At 48.2% G+C, this 17639-nt stretch overlaps 5 protein-coding genes across 5 annotated transcripts; 3 read left to right on the plus strand and 2 right to left on the minus strand.

Annotated features, from left to right (window-relative positions):
- Nucleotides 1-183: 183 nt before the first annotated feature.
- F4817DRAFT_345468 (PLP-dependent transferase) lies at nt 184-3174 on the minus strand. The gene is made up of 10 exons (XM_049304261.1): nt 2924-3174; nt 2535-2574; nt 2422-2472; nt 2224-2282; nt 1536-2011; nt 1108-1484; nt 925-1048; nt 632-866; nt 470-545; nt 184-417 (listed from the first exon to the last, which is right to left on the minus strand). Exons 3-10 carry the CDS (start codon nt 2448-2450, stop codon nt 396-398), a joined length of 1398 nt encoding a protein of 465 aa, XP_049156608.1. The 5' UTR covers nt 2451-2472; nt 2535-2574; nt 2924-3174; the 3' UTR covers nt 184-395.
- Nucleotides 3175-4011: 837 nt separating this feature from the next.
- Nucleotides 4012-5413, plus strand: F4817DRAFT_199242 (P-loop containing nucleoside triphosphate hydrolase protein). Its single transcript, XM_049298559.1, has 3 exons — nt 4012-4304; nt 4369-4991; nt 5040-5413. Exons 1-3 carry the CDS (start codon nt 4218-4220, stop codon nt 5386-5388), a joined length of 1059 nt encoding a protein of 352 aa, XP_049156609.1. The 5' UTR covers nt 4012-4217; the 3' UTR covers nt 5389-5413.
- Nucleotides 5414-7966: 2553 nt separating this feature from the next.
- On the plus strand, nt 7967-10491 carry F4817DRAFT_199297 (uncharacterized protein). Its single transcript, XM_049298560.1, has 7 exons — nt 7967-8160; nt 8224-8247; nt 8319-8345; nt 8409-9571; nt 9620-9880; nt 9931-10335; nt 10385-10491. Exons 1-7 carry the CDS (start codon nt 8103-8105, stop codon nt 10445-10447), a joined length of 2001 nt encoding a protein of 666 aa, XP_049156610.1. The 5' UTR covers nt 7967-8102; the 3' UTR covers nt 10448-10491.
- Nucleotides 10492-11863: 1372 nt separating this feature from the next.
- F4817DRAFT_345496 (zinc metalloprotease mde10) lies at nt 11864-15577 on the plus strand. The gene has a single exon (XM_049304263.1). The coding sequence runs from the start codon at nt 12605-12607 to the stop codon at nt 15005-15007; it is 2403 nt and encodes an 800-aa protein (XP_049156611.1). The 5' UTR covers nt 11864-12604; the 3' UTR covers nt 15008-15577.
- A 47-nt stretch (nt 15578-15624) lies between these two features.
- On the minus strand, nt 15625-17418 carry F4817DRAFT_345498 (uncharacterized protein). The gene is made up of 4 exons (XM_049304264.1): nt 17234-17418; nt 16614-17171; nt 16387-16489; nt 15625-16183 (listed from the first exon to the last, which is right to left on the minus strand). Exons 2-4 carry the CDS (start codon nt 16817-16819, stop codon nt 16016-16018), a joined length of 477 nt encoding a protein of 158 aa, XP_049156612.1. The 5' UTR covers nt 16820-17171; nt 17234-17418; the 3' UTR covers nt 15625-16015.
- Nucleotides 17419-17639: the final 221 nt, after the last annotated feature.

Below are 17639 nucleotides of genomic sequence, written 5' to 3' on the forward strand. Positions count from 1 at the left end.
TAAAAAATCCGTATTGAGCTTCCTTTCGAGATGTTTAAGACCGCAATATTTTAACTGTTGTTCACTGCATGTGAGGGCGGGGAGAAAGCGGAGGTACTGGGTGTAAGATCTCACGTGCTCTGCGGTCCTGTGTCTAAGCTTCTTGAGCTTGGCATATTCAACGTCAGGTCTCTTCATACGGCCAGGGACATGGAGCGGTGAAACCAAAGCACGACACGAACAAGGTTTTTAAGGGAAAATATTTATTTCATCAATAAGCCTCTAAGATAATACTAATCTAAGGCCTGAGATATTCCTTTTCTATCTAGAAAAAGGTTTAAAGATGCAGCCATCTCCTTGCGCAGATCATACCCGTCCTTCGCGGTCTGTGTTTTCGTAAAACATGCGAGCTCTATTTAAGGGACATACTTCTTAAACCTATACGGTTGTTAGTTCTACACTTTGTGGTCTAATCATTACATTGACTTACTTGCTGACGACTCTTTCGATACCATCGCAGCCCATCTTAAGAACATCCATTCTGGGACCGTATGAGAAGCGGACGACTGTGATGGGATGTTAGCACCTACACATTCAAACTAAAAGCACGATACAATATGGCAGGCTATTCATGTAAAGGGGTATGACTTACAGTGGTGACAAGGGCTGTCGAACAAGTCTCGGCGGCGAGAAGGGTTCAGGTCGAAGAAGATACCCGGAACGACAATGACCTTCTCCTCTAGACAGGCCTGGAAGAAATTCAAACCGTCTGAGATAGGGCCCGGAAGACCCTCAAGGTTGAGCCAGAGGTAAAAGGTGCTATCCGGCACATACTTGATCACGAAGCCCATGTCTCGTAGGCGCTTAACCACGTAGTCTCGCTTCTCCTACACGACTGTGTCAGCTGGAACTAAGATACGAATGGGTATAGCAGGGATCACAAACTCTAAAGTGGTGCTGAAGAGCAGTCATCTCCTTGCGGACAAGGGACGGCTCAAGCATAGGAATAGCAGCCTCTTGGAAAGGAGCATTGGCTCCACCGTCAAGGTACGAACCGCAAGAGCCGATGCTAGAGACACCATATTAGCGCAATTCCCAAGTTATGGTATATCTTCTTCGAAGACTCACGCCTTAATGAACTCCTTGGGTCCAAGAATCCAAGCAATACGCCATCCAGGGAGACGGAATCGCTTGGTGAGTCCATCGATAATGAGAACATCGTCCTCATCTACGTCCTCGATATTTTCAGCGGCTGAGATCGTGGTACCATCGCAGTTGCTGGTGTAGTTGTAGCCCGAGTAGAACTCGTCGCTAACAAGAGTCGCGCGTCCGCGGCAAATATCCTGAATCTCAGCCAACTCGGGATTGGCCACTACTCTGCCCGTAGGGTTTCGGGGGTTCGAGGTTATGATGACTGAGGTACCTCTCGCAATCTCTCTCGCAATCACGTCAGGATGGATGTGGTAGCCATCTTCTTCAGAGAGAGGTGTCGGTATGGCGGCAAACTATGTATTGTTAACGGTACTAGACGTTATAGTTCATGAGAACTACCTTACGTTCTTGAAGAGCGACAACATCTCGTTGTAAGCTGTGTAATCGGGAATGAAGAAGCCAACATAGGCATTGTTCAGCACAGCAGCGATACGGATCAGACCGGCTCTCCCACCGGGGACGATGGCGACGTTTTCCCACGAATACTGACTGTCTTTACCTTGACGGTGCATCTCGTTGTACATCCTGGCAACGGCAGCACGTAGAGGTTTGATACCGGCGGTGGGACCATACTCTCTAAGAGCAACAGAGACGTCTATGGTAGTAGGGCGCTCAAAGCATCCCTCGATGTCGTCCTCAACTTCGGGAGCACCTTGACCAAGGTTGGCCCACTTATCGGGCTCGTCAAGGAAGCCATACTCGGCGGCTCGTTCAGTACACCATACGACACCTGTGGAGGCACGTGAGGCGTCCAGCCCTGCATGGGGAAGATGACCCGGGTTTGCAGCACGGAACTGGCGATGGATCTTGGAACTCGTTTCTGCCAAGACACATTGTTAGCGATATATTATATATCAACCAAGACATACAGGGACGACAGCATGAAGACCACGTTTGCCAAGCGCCAAGGCCGCCACAAATCTATATTAGACCCGACACAAGGACAGCAACGTGCTGTCCTTGGCGGTATTACAGCATGAACGCAAATATCCGGGGAGCTAGTGTATAGGGTATAGAAATTAAAGATCATACCGTTGGCACTTGGGTCGCCGATACTGAATCTTCGTCGGGGAACACCAGTGTTCCTGTTCCTATTATTTGGTTTAGCAGTGTTATATCTATAAATAACAGTATAGCAATAGCAAGGCTTGGGAAGATATTGGCAAATCGTTATAACGTATATGATGCGTGGCGAAGAATCAGCTACGAAGAGTCGAGGTAAGAGCTTACATAGAGAACTTGCGACTGCCGAAAGACATGTTCGCGAATTGGTTGGTGAGCCTGACGATGTGATGTCAGTAAATTTAAGAAAGTAACGAGTTGGAGTATAAGATAGAATTTACTTGGCTGGATGTTGTCAATTAACCAAGAGGGATAGGTCTCCTTTTAAAGGGACGTCAGTTGTCAGAATACGCCGCAGGATAGGTACAGCTTAGGTACAACTTAAGAAAGAGTGGGAAAAGGGGAGGATGATATCGCGATAGTTGTCGGTGTGCTCTTTGGGTTCTAAAGAGAAAGTGGGGTGCGACAAAAGAGGAACGTCGTGCTTGGGGGGTGTTGCTTGGGTGGATTCTAAGGTTGTGTGGATCGTTTAAAAAAAAAAAAGTACAAGCAGAAATCGAAGCGCCAACTTGAAGAAGTAAGGAAAGTAGGCAAGTCCAGTCATGGGATGGGGATGCGGGTCAGTGATCAATCAAGTCTGACATCAAATCTGTCCAATGCGAGAACTCACCTTAAGTTGTTTCTAATCGTAGAAAAGAAAAAGAGGGAAAAAAACAAGATAATCAGGCAAGACTGGGTCTGATATTGGGTACTGTACGGCAAGTACGTACTGTTGTTAGGAGAAGGGAGAAGGTGTTCAAATTATTATTTTTTCTGGAAGGTATACCTCGTCAGGTAAGTCCAAGTAGGTACGGTACAGTTGTACGGATCCGTAGAAGTAGACAAAATCTAGTAATGGCGTCTACAACTGCCCCGTATCTCTTACTATCTCTTACGTACCTAGGTAGGTAACCTATCTGCATCAATTCTATGTAGGTACTTTATGTAGTGGGTGTCAATGCTACAGAACATTCGTCAATCCCAATTCGAAAATAATACCTATAGGAGGCATCCCATCGATGTCGTAGAATAGGTAGGGACGCTGATCGATCTATGCATGCTACCCGACAATATGCATAATAACTTGCGGTAGGATTTCTAGTTACACTGCCTTCGTTTTTCTATCGCGTATACGGCATGTAGCACTTACACGTTAGTACGCATACCTATGTGAATGGATACGCTTGATATTCGTCCTTTGGTGCAATTCGACAATTTGAAACCTCATGATGGGAGAAACCGGAATTCAAATTAAGGCACGACAAGCCATCCCCTGCCTCCTATATATTATCTTACCTATCCGGCCGCAGGAAAAAGGCGTCCGCGAGTGAAACAGCATTATGTTCCGTATTCGTACGACCCGCCGTGTCTTGAAGCTCCGTTCCAATGTTTGGCCTTCCCGAACTGTTCATTTGTTCATTTGCGGTTGAGTAAAAGTAGGATCGTTGGTATGTATCTAGGACAGAGTTGTGTACTTATTTGGACCGGGAATTACGTGTCGGGTAATATTTGAAGTAGGATGCCTGACTTACGCACTTACTTGATCGGCTTATGGTTACGCAAACTACAGACTAAGTGAGGTTTTCTTAGGGAGGGGCACTACAGACCCCTCATCGGGGATCCCGCCTTCGTATACCGGGCTTAGTCAAGTAAATGCTAGTTTACATAATACATACTTATATACTCCACATAATAATGTCTTAGCGCCACTTCTTCCAAAACTGCAGGCATTGGTCACTAACAAAAAAAAAAAAAGGGACAAACGCGTTAGAAAGTCAATTAACGCGTCTCGAATTCTTGGCGACATACATCCGCATTTTGATAGCTTCAAGTTGACACCCTGCGAATAATGCCCTTGTAACCTTCAAGCCCTTTAACACAATTCTACTATTACTCGACGAACGTACATATCGATAATCGTAAATATGGCCCTCATAGTCGACAAGCATCGTCCTCGGTCTCTCGATTCTTTAACATACCACTCCGACTTATCAGAGAGGCTTCGTTCTTTGGTACGTAGTCCTGGTTTTGCGTGGTTCTTCTTCTTCACGTCTAACCCGGTAATCTCTATCACAGGCCCAAAGCGGCGACTTCCCTCACCTCCTCGTATACGGGCCCTCCGGTGCGGGTAAAAAGACTCGCATTGTTGCGACTCTAAAGGAGCTCTACGGCCCTGGCGTCGAAAAGATCAAGATCGACGCTCGTGTCTTTCAGACTACCAGCAACCGCAAATTAGAATTCAACATCGTCGCCTCCGTTTACCACCTCGAGATTACCCCGTCAGATGTCGGACACTATGACCGAGTTGTTGTCCAAGACCTGCTAAAAGAGGTTGCCCAAACCCAACAAGTTGATCAGTCAGCCAAGCAGAAGTTTAAGGTCGTTGTCATAAATGAGGCCGACCACCTGACCCGAGATGCCCAGGCGGCTTTGAGAAGGACGATGGAGAAATATAGTCCAAATTTACGACTAATATTGCTTGCCAACAGCACAGCCAATATCATTGCGCCCATTCGAAGTCGAACGCTCCTCGTGCGGGTCGCAGCCCCAACGGTCGATGAGATTGCGAGTGTCTTGGCGGATTCGGCTAAGAAAGAGGGATGGCCTGTTGTAGCGGGGCTACATAAAAGGATTGCCGAAGAGAGCGGACGTAATCTCAGAAGAGCACTGCTAATGTACGAGGCCGTACATGCTCAAAAGTATGTATCTCGTCTTACCCATGTCACGATCTAGCTAACCAATCATAGCGAGAAAGTTGCAGATGATACGCCCATTCCGCCGCCGGATTGGGAGGCATTAATAGCACAGATAGCCAAGGATATTATGGAAGAGCACTCACCAGCCCGTATCTTGCAAGTCCGATCAAAACTATACGATCTGCTCACACATTGCATACCCCCTACGACGATACTCAAGACGCTGACTTTCAAGCTCATTCCTATGATCGACGATGACTTGAAGTATGAAGTCATTAAGTGGTCTGCCTTCTACGAGCATAGGATAAGGACGGGAACCAAGGTGATCTTTCACCTAGAGGCTTTTGTTGCTAAGTTCATGCGGATAATCGAGATGTATTTAATGAGCATGGATATGTGAATTAGTCTCACTGCTTCGTAGGGGGGTGGCATATTTGGTCTGCTTGGAGCTTATGGAGTAACGGATGGCTTTATAACTATGGTGTGGCGGAGACACCCTGAAAAGTAACTGTAGTGTATTTCGCGATGATGAGATAGACTTTGATCTACACTAAAATCTAATAGGCCTACCGGATTAGATGCCCGAAGACCGCGGTTGGAAGAATATGAAGCCGATTCAACATCCATTTTATTAACCGGTTGTTCGGGAAACGTCGTTGAGCGTCGTCTTGCGTCGTCTTTCCGAAAAACCGAGTTGGTCCCGGCCCGCATGAGATGTCATCGCCCCGATGGTAAGATCCGGCAATGGTGACGTTTAAAAAAAGCCGAATGCAAGCGACTTAAATACCAAACGGACGGAACGGCCGTCGGACGTGAGGCTCTAAGGTCGCATAAATACAACCGTAGACCATACGAGTTGCATAGCTCTACCTCGGTTAGGGACATGCCAATAGATCTTATTGCAACACACCTATCTCGGGAGAACGTGAATGGCATGATGTAGTTTCCAAGACTAGGAAGGCTTCTCCACGGTCATAGTGTAAGTGAGAACATCCCGGGTGAAGGTAGTAGCTAGTTCGCCTTTCACGATAATGGCTATATCGCCAAGCCATATCTCACATGGCTAACCGGGGAAGAAAGAGTACTAGCTAGCTTTCCCCACACTCTCGCCAACAAAAAATTGAGCTCTAGACAAGGGCAGAGGGAAGCTTGGCAAAAGGTGACGCCATTGCGATGTATATCTGAATTAGACCACAGGAGTTTTTTTGGTTTAGGTAGGATCCGGATCGAGAATTCAGGAGATATCTTTATCTTCCAAGACAAACGAATGGTCCATCGTCACATCCTATTCAAGGGTAGATGATACACAATGACATGTATTTATGTATGTAGGTAAGCAGCGGAAATTAAATCCTTCTGAATGGGCACGAGGGCAACGGAGCTGCGGAGGTATTCCCAGTGACGAAGATTAGCGTACGCTTGGCTTGGTTTAGTCTGAAAGGTGAACGCGGGGTTGAGGGGCAAGGGGACGAGAGACGAGGGACGAGGGACGAAGCAGTTTGGAGTTCTTGTCGGTCCCTCGTTATTGGGATTTGGTGTGCAAGGTGAGCAAGGTCTTGACTAATAGGATTGCAGAAGCTATTGCTATGGCATACTAAAGATGGTATCACGACACCGAGGTTTGTACATTCTATACTTGTCGAATGTGACCCATACCATTCCACAACCCTTGGTTACATCAAGTGACATGTTCGTTCCCTACCTACATATCCATCTACGCTAGCAATAATAGCCACGCGGTCCCAAAAAGAAAGCTATGAATCTTTCGTCTAGGTGCCAATAAAGTAGTACAACAGCTGTCCCCGTTGGACCGGGACAAATATTGAGCTTCTCACCTGCAGAACCCCCCCGTCCAGATCCGGCCAACCTTGCAGAAGGGGGATCAGCCCTGCCGACGTACTGATAATATCGTCCGGGACGCTGTTGCAACGCAGTTACCCTTCACCTTTAAATACCGCCCCATAGTCCCGGTAAAGATCCATAAATCCCATAAATCCCACGGTGCGGTCTCGCTACGAGAGATATGGGTTACGATAGGTTGCACATCCATCCGACTTCGCTACATAGTAATGATGCTTGTTTACAACTTGTACGTACGCCTAGCTCGGGAAACTATTAAATAAGTAATCTACCAAACCCCCAACATGTCCAACATCATATCCCGGTCTAAAGGGAACTGTGGCCTAGAGCTTCAGCTAGTCCATCCTACCCATTCTACATATTGCTACGTAGTAGAGTACCTAGGCAGTTAAGGAGGGTGTGAGATCAATACCAGCCTGCGTGCGTCGAGAGTCAGGTGAATGCGCATTTTCATGTTCTAAGCCCGGGAGCAAAGAACTGAGACGCTTTGGTGCTCTGGGCATCGCAATTATAAGTGTTGGTGTTGGTGTTGGAAGGTTCCATCAAATAGTCTAGAATGGAGAAAAGACGGGGATTGAAGGTACGGTGCATAGACACGATGCGGTCAACGGTCGAGCGGAAGAGAAAATAGACCCACATGGTTCCTTCATGGTCCTTAGCAGACCCCGGTCCGGGTCGGCGAATCCCCAACGAAGTCCAGTCAAGTGCATCTGGTATCGGATTAGCAAGGCTTGTCTTGACTAGTAAAGTCACGTTTTAGAGGCTTCCTTAGAGGCTTTTAGAGGCTAAGAGGCTAAGAGGCTAAGACATTAGGTAACGAACTTTACTTGCGTGACGGGACCACGGAAGTAGCTATATGTACTTTCTGTGCTACCTGCTGTACCTGGAACTGCATATGTGGGCGCACTATACCTCAATAACGCTTTGCTTGCTACGTCCCGCGCCTGCTCATTTCAATCTTCTCCTAATAAATTTGCCGTAATACAAAAAGTGCCTCGCCCTCGTCACTTACCTATACTTAGATCTACCCTTTCGTGAATTGTTCTTCGCCTTTTCTTCCTCACTCTCTTAACCTCGCACGAAGCTGTAGTGGTTCCACTATTCCTATATAAGCTTGAAACAATATCCTGTTCTAAATATCTAGACATCAGTCTTTATTACCCTCAACAGTCTTTTTTCGTAATTTAGTACCCCGCAGTGTCTATAACTAAACCATCACTGTCACCACCACGCCGCTAGCACCCCGCCATCATCATGGGCGAGCAAACCAAGTCGCCGGTGGTCGCCGAGGCCCATCTGGTTGACACCTATCGTGAGCTTTCCACAGCCGTATCTGTGACCTCCTGGGCCGCAATGCTAACTTGAGCTTGAATAGACCCCCCGGAAAAGATGCTTGAAAGTGAGATGGGCCTTATTTATAGGACTATGTTCAATGCGCAAATCATAAAATGAAGCTAACTTGGTTACTAGAGCATCCTAGTAAACCTCATCTTGACAGTAAGGCCAAACTATAAACTACGTGAGAAATAAAATTAGACTTCTTTTCTAATGCGCATACAGGTCTCGAGCATTACCAACAGTTGTACAAAGAGTCCATCACCGAACCCGAGAAGTTCTTCGGCAGGAAAGCTAGGGAGTTATTAACATGGCAGCGAGATTTCGAGACTGTTCGTACCGGATCCCTAGTCGGCGGAGATGTTGCCTGGTTCGTCGAGGGTCAGCTCAACGCTTCTTACAACCTCGTCGATCGACACGCATTCAAGGACCCTAACAGGGTCGCGCTCATCTACGAGGCCGACGAACCGAACGAAGGTCGGAACGTAACTTATAGCGAGCTCCTTCGTGAGGTTAGCAGAGTCGCACATGTCCTTAGGAAGATGGGTGTTAGAAAAGGCGATACAGTCGCTATCTACTTACCAATGATTCCGGAGGCCGTCATTGCCTTCCTTGCAGTCACACGTATCGGCGCTATCCACTCCGTCGTGTTTGCTGGTTTCTCGGCCGACTCCCTACGTGACCGTGTCATCGACGCCCAATCCAAAGTGGTGATTACCACAGACGAAGGAAAACGAGGTGGCAAGCTGATCGGTACCAAGAAGATCGTCGATGATGCGCTCAAGCAATGCCCCGATGTAACTGGCGTTCTGGTCTACAAGCGCACCGGTGCTGACATTCCCTGGACTCCGGGTCGCGATCTGTGGTGGCACGAGGAGGTCGAGAAATGGCCGTCATACATTGCCCCCGAAGTCATGAACGCCGAGGATCCCCTCTTCCTACTATACACATCGGGTTCGACCGGCAAACCAAAGGGTGTTATGCACACTACTGCTGGATATCTGCTCGGTGCTGCGCTGACTGGCAAATATGTATTCGACATCCACGACGGAGATCGGTATTTCTGCGGTGGAGATGTCGGCTGGATTACCGGCCACACATACGTCGTCTACGCACCTCTTCTTCTCGGTATATCCACAGTCGTTTTTGAGGGCACTCCGGCCTACCCGACCTTTTCGAGATACTGGGACATTATCGAGAAGCACGAAGTCACCCAATTCTATGTAGCACCGACTGCGTTGAGACTGTTGAAGCGTGCTGGTGACGATTACGTCAAGGCCCATATGCCGAAGTTGAGAGTACTCGGGTCGGTGGGCGAACCTATCGCGGCTGAAGTTTGGAAGTGGTACTTCGAAGTCGTAGGCAAAGAGGAGGCACAGATTGTCGATGTAAGTTGAAGCCTCTTGTTTTTGAAGGAATAGGTTCTAACAGGACAGACCTACTGGCAAACCGAGACTGGCTCGAATGTCATAACTCCTCTGGCAGGAGTAACACCGACGAAACCAGGCAGCGCTTCTCTGCCCTTCTTCGGCATAGAACCTGCCATCATCGACCCGATCTCCGGCGAGGAGATACACGGGAACGACGTTGAAGGTGTTCTGGCCTTCAAGCAGCCTTGGCCCAGCATGGCCCGTACTGTCTGGGGTGCGCACAGGAGATATATGGATACGTATCTGAATGTCTACAAGGGCTACTATGTAAGTATACGGGTTCCAACTGTGCTTCTTAAATTACTAACCACTCGAAGTTCACTGGTGATGGAGCTGGTCGTGACCACGAGGGTTTCTACTGGATCCGAGGACGAGTAGACGATGTGGTCAACGTTAGTGGACACCGTCTGTCGACAGCAGAAATCGAGGCTGCCCTAATCGAGCACCATTCCGTAGCGGAGGCTGCCGTTGTTGGTGTTGCTGACGAACTCACCGGACAAGCGGTCAACGCGTTTGTGGCTATCAAGAACGGCAACGAGGCATCGGATGCGTTAAGGAAAGAATTCATCCTACAGGTACGAAAGAGTATCGGTCCGTTTGCCGCACCTAAGGCAGTCTTCATCGTGCCCGATTTGCCCAAGACCCGAAGTGGCAAGATTATGCGCCGTATCTTGAGAAAGATTCTAGCTGGCGAGGAAGACCAGCTTGGTGATGTAACAACGGTAAGTACCTTATAATCCTCCTCTAGAATGCCTACTCATCGCGTAATAGCTTTCCGACCCCTCAATAGTTGAGAAGATCATCATCATCGTGCACGAGGCAAAGAGAAAGTGAAGCGTATAAAGGCTTCTGCTTCTTTTTTTCGAATTCTGATACCATTATGTCTTAGATATGCGGGGGATTTGGAGCGTATAAGATCCAACTAGTGACACCCATGTTTTAGCGGTTGAGTTTGTGCTCCCTGTGTCGTGGCGCTGATACGACCATTAGTTGGATGATTCGACGTTCCAGTTTCAGCCAATGTTACCCAGTTTTGGGCATTGCAGTTGGACAGCTCCGTCAACGAATAGCTGAAACTAGCTCTGTGTATAGACAGCGTATCAACACAATAGTTGATACTAGCTAATTGCATCTTTGCAGAAGTATACTTTGCAGTTTTTCACCTCATGAGCAGTATGTAAAAGGGGCGTTAACTAGCTCATTAGCCACATTACTATATAATACTAAAATGCATGTTGCACGAATCCAGTCCCGTTACGTTTGTAGATATCCGTAGGAAGGAGGCACAGCTCAAGGCCACCTTAGACACGTTGCGGAAACCCCCATGACTAGTAACATTATAACAGCAATAGCAACGTATTGGAAAGGTTACGACGAAGGGCCGCGTCACACAAGTCTTATTCGAAGTTAGCTTTTGCAGGCCAGTTCTTGGCAGAAGTCCCGACTTAGGGAGCTGGCGTCAGCGCTGGACGCTATCAAACAGACGTAGACGGATTTATGGCCTCGGGGAAAGACTACTTGGTAACGAGGACCCGATTCCTACAGCGCAAATCACGGAGATAACAGACATTGGCGGGTAGGAGTGGCTGATGCCGTCGTTGTTGGAACTGGTGGCTGCAGTTGGTTTGTTAAGGGCGTAGCTGGGCTGTACCGTTTGCATATAGGACACGGCTCGGTCCGATAGGGGGCCTAGGTAGTTGAACAGAAACTACATCCTAAACGATGCGGGCCTTGCCCTCAATATAAACGGCGTTTTCAATTGCAAGCACAACGGGATTTACTTCGTACGTCGCATTTTAATTCACAGGCCTTGCCCAGCTGCCCGGGTAGACTCCTGAAACCCCCCCTACAGGATGCTTGCGGAGTAATCCGTATAAATAGTAATATGTGAGCCGGGGTTGTTACGCCGCTTCGATATTTTAACTTCGTTATCCACATGAGGTGGTCATAATTTATTCAATACCTACAGTATATTTTGTAGGCTATCGGTTACCCGTATGCATGGACGTTGGTGACGAATTCGAGGAGAAGATGGTACTACTACTAATCCGTACATAGGTACTCTTATGAAGTAAACGCGCTGGCTGCCAAGACAGTCGGAGCGACCAATCATTGTCGGCGGTGTAAGTGAAGAGGACCCCGGATCTTATATAATAAATAATACACACATTACGTCCGGATCCGTACCTTCGTTACATGCAGGTAAGTAGCAGTTGCCCCCGCTTCAGGGACTGTCTCACCTGCCTTTTGCCATCTAGCAATAATTTGAATTGATACATGACTGCTACATGACTGCTATTGGCTCTAAACTGTCTTATGTAACTATTCCAAAAGCCTATTCTTCGCCTGAACCTTTCATGGCCAGCATCCATCCCCAACCTTGAAGGCACAGGACTTTTGCGCAGCCACACTTCCCATATTCCCACCCTCTTTTTCGTTTCGCCTTTCTTTTTTGTAATTGAAACATTTTGAATGTTGTCTTTTTACTTTCCTTCTTTCCTATCGGCCGTGGTCAGTTCTAGCTCTAGCTCTAGCTCTAATCATTTCCCCAGGTTTATTAGTCAATTTGTTCTTAGCGACTGATATATACGAGGATTTGTGAGCACCGAACAAAAACAAGTTCAGCCCGACGAAGATCCCAGCCCCTCTACATAGAACTAAGACCAAGCCTCCCTCAGCACGCCGCCGAGCCTATCTAGTTCGTCCTTATTGCGTGTAATTCACTTGGCATCGGCACCTACGGCATCTGTTGCTTGTTTCATTCTGGTTCCGCTTTCTCCCTGAAAATCTTAATATACGTTTGATGCTCTGTGAAGCATTGAAGCACTCTAATTGTTGTTCTTTCGTCGGTCTGCCAAACTACAACGATAATTTCCTAGTTTTTTTTTTATATTTATTTTTTAATATTCCACAGCTTGTTAGTATCGCGCCGGCGCATGGGGTCTTGAGAACAAGTAATTGTCCTCGGAGCAGGGCTTTTCCCATTCGATCATGCGCGGTATTCTCAAGGCCGCGGCCGTCATTTTATCAGCACTATCGCATTCCTCACTTGCTCATTCCGTTAAACGAAATGCCTTGAATTATATTAGTCGGCTCGATAACCCCGTAATACATACCGCCTCTAATCGAGTCCACGCTTATGCTTCATTTGATCTCACATTCCTACTGCACGACAAGAAAGACAAGATCCGGATATCCTTGGAACCTAACCTCGATGTGCTTTCAGATTCGGCAGTGGTACGCTATCTTAGTCCCGACGGGTCTGTGACGGAGGAGAAGATACAAAGGACCGACCACAAGGTGTTCAAGGGCCACGCCTTCGTACAACACCCGCATCATTCCGAATGGATCAATTCCGGTTGGGCGAGGATAACAGTCTATCGAGATGGTCCGAGGCCGTTATTCGAGGGAACGTTTCGGGTCAACGGGAACCACCACCACATCCAGACGGGCTCTAACTACAGACAAACGCAGCACGAAGATGATCCTAGTGCGGATCTTGCCGATGACGAGTACATGGTCGTCTGGAGGGATTCGGACATTAAATCGAGTTACGATGTTTCGGAATTGAAGCGCGGGCTCGGTGAGAAGTCGTGTTCGTCTGATATGCTTAACTTCAATAACGAGGACGAGCACCCCGTGCACCGGGGCCTGGATCTCCGTGATATGTCGGCGGTGGATGCAAATAGCCTTTTCGGCCGGGACGAGATTGACGGGACAACTACTGGGAACGGTGCTGGTGTCAATCTTGCTCAGAGTATCGGGTCTACTCAAGGTTGTCCTACCACCCGCAAGATTGCCCTGGTCGGGATCGCAGCAGATTGCACATACACAGCGCAGTTTACTAATAAGAGTGATGTGCGTTCCCATATCGTTCAGCAGGTTAGCTCGGCCTCGGCGCTATACGAAAGTTCATTCAATATCTCACTAGGTATCCAAAACCTAACTATTAGTGATGCGACATGCCCGGGAACCCCTCCGGATAGTGCTAAGTGGAATGTCGCCTGTAGCGACAGTGTCACGATTACGAATCGACTTAACTTATTTTCCGAGTGGAGAGGTCGGTTTAACGACACCAATGCGTACTGGACGTTAATGAGTACGTGCAATACCGATGCGGCTGTGGGATTAGCATGGCTAGGACAGCTATGCGCCCAAGGAGCGGGAACTCAAGCAGACTCGAGCGGAGGAAATGAAACAATCGCGGGAGCCAACGTCGTCGTCCGAACCTCGACCGAATGGCAAGTATTTGCGCACGAAACAGGTCACACGTTTGGTGCTTTCCACGATTGTGTACCCGACACATGCTCGGACGGTACGGTTTCGATGCAGAAGTGTTGTCCACTTAGTAGCTCTACGTGTAATGCTAACGGAGCTTTCATTATGAACCCATCTACCTCTGACGGCGTTACGCAATTCTCCCCTTGCACCATTGGCAACATTTGCTCGGCTATGGGTCGGAATAGCGTAAGGTCAAGCTGTTTGTCAAACAATAAAAACGTCGTTACAATCTCACCAAGTCAATGTGGTAATGGCATCGTGGAGGCAGGAGAGGACTGCGATTGTGGAGGTGAAGAGGGATGCGTCAATAACAGCTGTTGCGATCCAGGAACCTGTCGATTCAAAACCAATGCCGTATGCGATCCGACCAACGAAGACTGTTGTACGGCCCAATGTCAGTTCAAATCGTCGGGTTCGGTTTGCAGAGACAGCACTGGCTCATGTGACCCCCAGGAGACCTGTAGTGGTAATTCTGGGACGTGTCCTGCCGATGTCAAGGCAGCAGATGGTCAAGCCTGCGGTGCCAGTGGTGGTGGCTTGACCTGCGCTTCCGGACAGTGCACTTCTCGTGATTTACAATGCCGGACGTTAGTGGGTTCGTTGACTAACAATAACGAGACATCAGCTTGTGACTCGCAGACCTGTCAACTTCGGTGCGCTTCATCTCAGCTCGGACCGAACGCCTGCTATGATATGCAGCAACACTTCCTGGACGGCACTCCTTGCCAAGGTGGAGGGAAATGTAGTAACGGACAATGTAAGGGGTCCAGCTTCACCGACCAGGTAGGAAGCTTTTTCAACGACAACAAACACATTATCATCCCCGTCGTATCAGCCGTTGGTGGCATCGTCGTACTCTGCTTGTTATGTTGTATATTTTCATCTTGTCGACGTAGGTCACGGAGAAGAAAGATAGCCAAGACAACCCAACCGAATAGCAGCTGGGTTGGTGGAGCCGGCGGTGCGTGGGTTGCGAATCCTGTCTCCCGTCCACCCCCAGCAGCCCCAGGAAGAAACAATCGAGGTCCGCCGCAACAACAACAACAACAGTCCTGGCAAGGCGGAAATCAGTGGGCACCACCACCCAGAGCACCTACAATGCGGTACGCGTAGCCGCTCGGGTTGGGAGAACCTAGGCTGGCGACTGGGGAATCTGAGAAGTTGTAGGGCGTCATAGAGGGTATTCACAAGGTTCATCATATCGCGGTGTTTCAGGCGTTCCTGTCCGAGCGTGCATTTAGTTGAGGTACATATACCGTACTCACAATCACGAAACTCGGGACTTATTATTCGGCGTTTGGATAGCATTGGAGACCACTATTTTAGGTATATATGTACAGGTATAGGTCTATAGTTTTTTACTTACCTAGTTGGCATATCAGGACTAGGAATTATCTATTGTGGGGAGCAAGCGAACCAGCTGGATTTCAGCTGAATCTTGGCTTTTGGAAAGAAGAACAGAAGAGGAGAGGAGAGGAGGAACTCGGGTTTGGTTAAATACATACAACGGCCCTAGATGACGAACGCTTATGACCAGGAACAAATAAACACACTATAAGGCCCCAGTCCTGTCTCTATAGGTATTTATCTGTATCTCTATATATTTTCCTATTGTAAGGGCTTTCCGTAATGCCGTAACCTAGATCTTAATACTTATCCCAAATTTAGCGACGATTGTACTTGGTATTGCTTTTCTCGGGGGACGCACTTAAAAAAGGATCTATCATGGTAGTAAAACTTCACAGATGGCCCGTTCCCTAGGTACCCCGTGCGTCTACGCTAAGATTCTTGCTGCCCAATGGCTTGGGATAAATGTTGTCTATCCCTCACCGGTGATATATTATAGATATAGTTGCTCGAGGAGAGGACAAACCATATTCTCTCGACGCCGTTGTGCCTACATCATAACGCCCCCCTTTCTTTCCCCTTTTATTACTCCCGCTAGACTTCACCCTCTAACTATATAATGTAGGGTCAACAGATTTCTTCACGTCGAGCTAATAGATCTCATGATCCAACAGACACAGGCAACGCCCAACTATCCAAACAACCGAATTAGACACCGCTCCTCTCGTTCTTCTCTACCGCCGCCACCAACCCAACTTCCCAACTACCCATACTTCACCGAGCCTCCTTCCTGCTCGAACGACTAGGCGTCGACCCTCCCGGCGCGCGTGAGGAATCGCTACCACCGCTGCGGTGCGACTTCTTACGCGCGGACTGCGGCTGCGGCGGCTCCTCGAAACCGCATAGCATGCGGGTGTAGCGGAGCCGGGTAGCCGGTATGCTCTAGATGTTTTTGTTAGGGGACGAATACACGGGACTGGGATGGATGTAAGGGGGCGGAAGTAAAACTGAGAACATGGGAAATAGGAGTAAAATACAAGAGCAAACTCGGGACATAGGGGAGTGAATATTGCTGGTCTTTACGAAAATAGGGAGGAAATAGGGGTTATAAGAAAGAAAGAAAGAAAGAAGAGAAGGGGAAATACCTCGTTGTCCCGCTGCGCTGCCATCATTAGTAGTTCCGGGCTATCTAGAACTTGGGCGGCTACGCGGCGACGCTCGAGTACGGCGTAGGACTCGTCTTTGCCGCTAGAGTTGAGACGGCGTGTTAGTTCATACCTACCTAGTGTATAGAGTTGTACAAATTCTCGAGTGACGTATACGAGCAAAGGGGGGAGTAAGTGTCACTGGGTAAGTAAGAGAGAAGACATACCCTCCAGCCCGATACTTCCTATTCCCCTCGAGACCCCAATCGCTGCTAGCATCGGACGACTCGTATGGATCCTTCCCCCGAGCCTGTCGGTCCCTCATCTCGGCCGTGAACTCGTCGTCCGGGACTCCAGCTCCAACTCCAACTCCAACTGCCACGGCTCCGCCAGGGGTGTAGCCGCCGGTAGGAACCTGGTGATGATTGCTCATTATTAGATTTAGATTAGACTGGACAGCTTTGCTCCCCCCACTGCTCTGGACTTGGAAGATAGGTAGGTATGTGTGTGTGTATTGGTGGGATTTTTTTTATTTTTTTTTGGGAAACCGGGGCGCCCTGGCGAAGCTAATGTGCGTTCTGTTCTTTTCTTGTCTCGGTATGCCGGAAATGTGTCGTCGGTCAGTGGTAGTGGTAGTGGTAGGCTGTTTGTTTGTATGTACCTAACTAGTTAATATATTACGTATAAGACAGTTTGGTTTGTGATAAGTGGTCGAGGAGTTTGACCCAATGAGGGTGATTTTATGGGGGGGGGGGAAGGGATGTCGAGGATTAATTGATTGACGGCTGGATGCAATGTGAGTGTGTTGTGTAAGTTGAAGTAAGGTGGTTGTAAGAGAGGTATGTACCTAGGTATGTATGTATATACATACATAATGAGTAGCAAATAGCGAGTAACAAGGTAGCGAGTAGTGTAGCGAGTTGGCAGTTGGCCCCGGCGTTTAGGTAATATTTAGGTACATTAGGTACACTATCTAAACCTAAGCCAGATATTGTAGTAGTTCCTTCCCGCGGTGCCGGGTACGGGCTGCGGGCTTGGTGTGGGGGTAGGCAGTTGACGTACATAATTTGGTACTTGGGGAAAAAGGTATGTAGCCGCGGGGTAACGTGAGTACTGACCGATCTGATCTGGGATTGACAAGGAGCCAAGTTTCAATAGTTGAATACATACTTAAGTACTTAGGTACCTAATGTAGTCGAATACATGTATATAGAGGTATATATATAGTCGACTAAACAAGATACCTACATGTA

Source organism: Daldinia loculata (genome assembly GCF_022478755.1).
Source record: "Daldinia loculata strain CBS 113971 unplaced genomic scaffold F4817scaffold_45, whole genome shotgun sequence".
Taxonomy (NCBI): Eukaryota; Fungi; Ascomycota; class Sordariomycetes; order Xylariales; family Hypoxylaceae; genus Daldinia; species Daldinia loculata.

Coding starts and splice junctions, on each gene's coding strand:
- F4817DRAFT_199242 (XM_049298559.1), top strand. CDS start 4,218: ATGGCCCTCATAGTCGACAAGCATCGTCCTCGGTCTCTCGATTCTTTA. Junction 4,305..4,368: donor CAGAGAGGCTTCGTTCTTTG/GTACGTAGTCCT, acceptor TCTCTATCACAG/GCCCAAAGCGGCGACTTCCC. Junction 4,992..5,039: donor GAGGCCGTACATGCTCAAAA/GTATGTATCTCG, acceptor AACCAATCATAG/CGAGAAAGTTGCAGATGATA.
- F4817DRAFT_199297 (XM_049298560.1), top strand. CDS start 8,103: ATGGGCGAGCAAACCAAGTCGCCGGTGGTCGCCGAGGCCCATCTGGTT. Junction 8,346..8,408: donor TAGTAAACCTCATCTTGACA/GTAAGGCCAAAC, acceptor ATGCGCATACAG/GTCTCGAGCATTACCAACAG. Junction 10,336..10,384: donor AGCTTGGTGATGTAACAACG/GTAAGTACCTTA, acceptor ATCGCGTAATAG/CTTTCCGACCCCTCAATAGT.
- F4817DRAFT_345468 (XM_049304261.1), bottom strand. CDS start 2,450: ATGTCTTTCGGCAGTCGCAAGTTCTCTAT. Junction 1,485..1,535: donor TGTTGTCGCTCTTCAAGAAC/GTAAGGTAGTTC, acceptor AACAATACATAG/TTTGCCGCCATACCGACACC. Junction 1,049..1,107: donor CCCAAGGAGTTCATTAAGGC/GTGAGTCTTCGA, acceptor TGGTGTCTCTAG/CATCGGCTCTTGCGGTTCGT.
- F4817DRAFT_345498 (XM_049304264.1), bottom strand. CDS start 16,819: ATGAGCAATCATCACCAGGTTCCTACCGGCGGCTACACCCCTGGCGGA. Junction 16,490..16,613: donor AGGAAGTATCGGGCTGGAGG/GTATGTCTTCTC, acceptor TCTCAACTCTAG/CGGCAAAGACGAGTCCTACG. Junction 16,184..16,386: donor CAGCGCAGCGGGACAACGAG/GTATTTCCCCTT, acceptor AAAAACATCTAG/AGCATACCGGCTACCCGGCT.
- F4817DRAFT_345496 (XM_049304263.1), top strand. CDS start 12,605: ATGCGCGGTATTCTCAAGGCCGCGGCCGTCATTTTATCAGCACTATCG.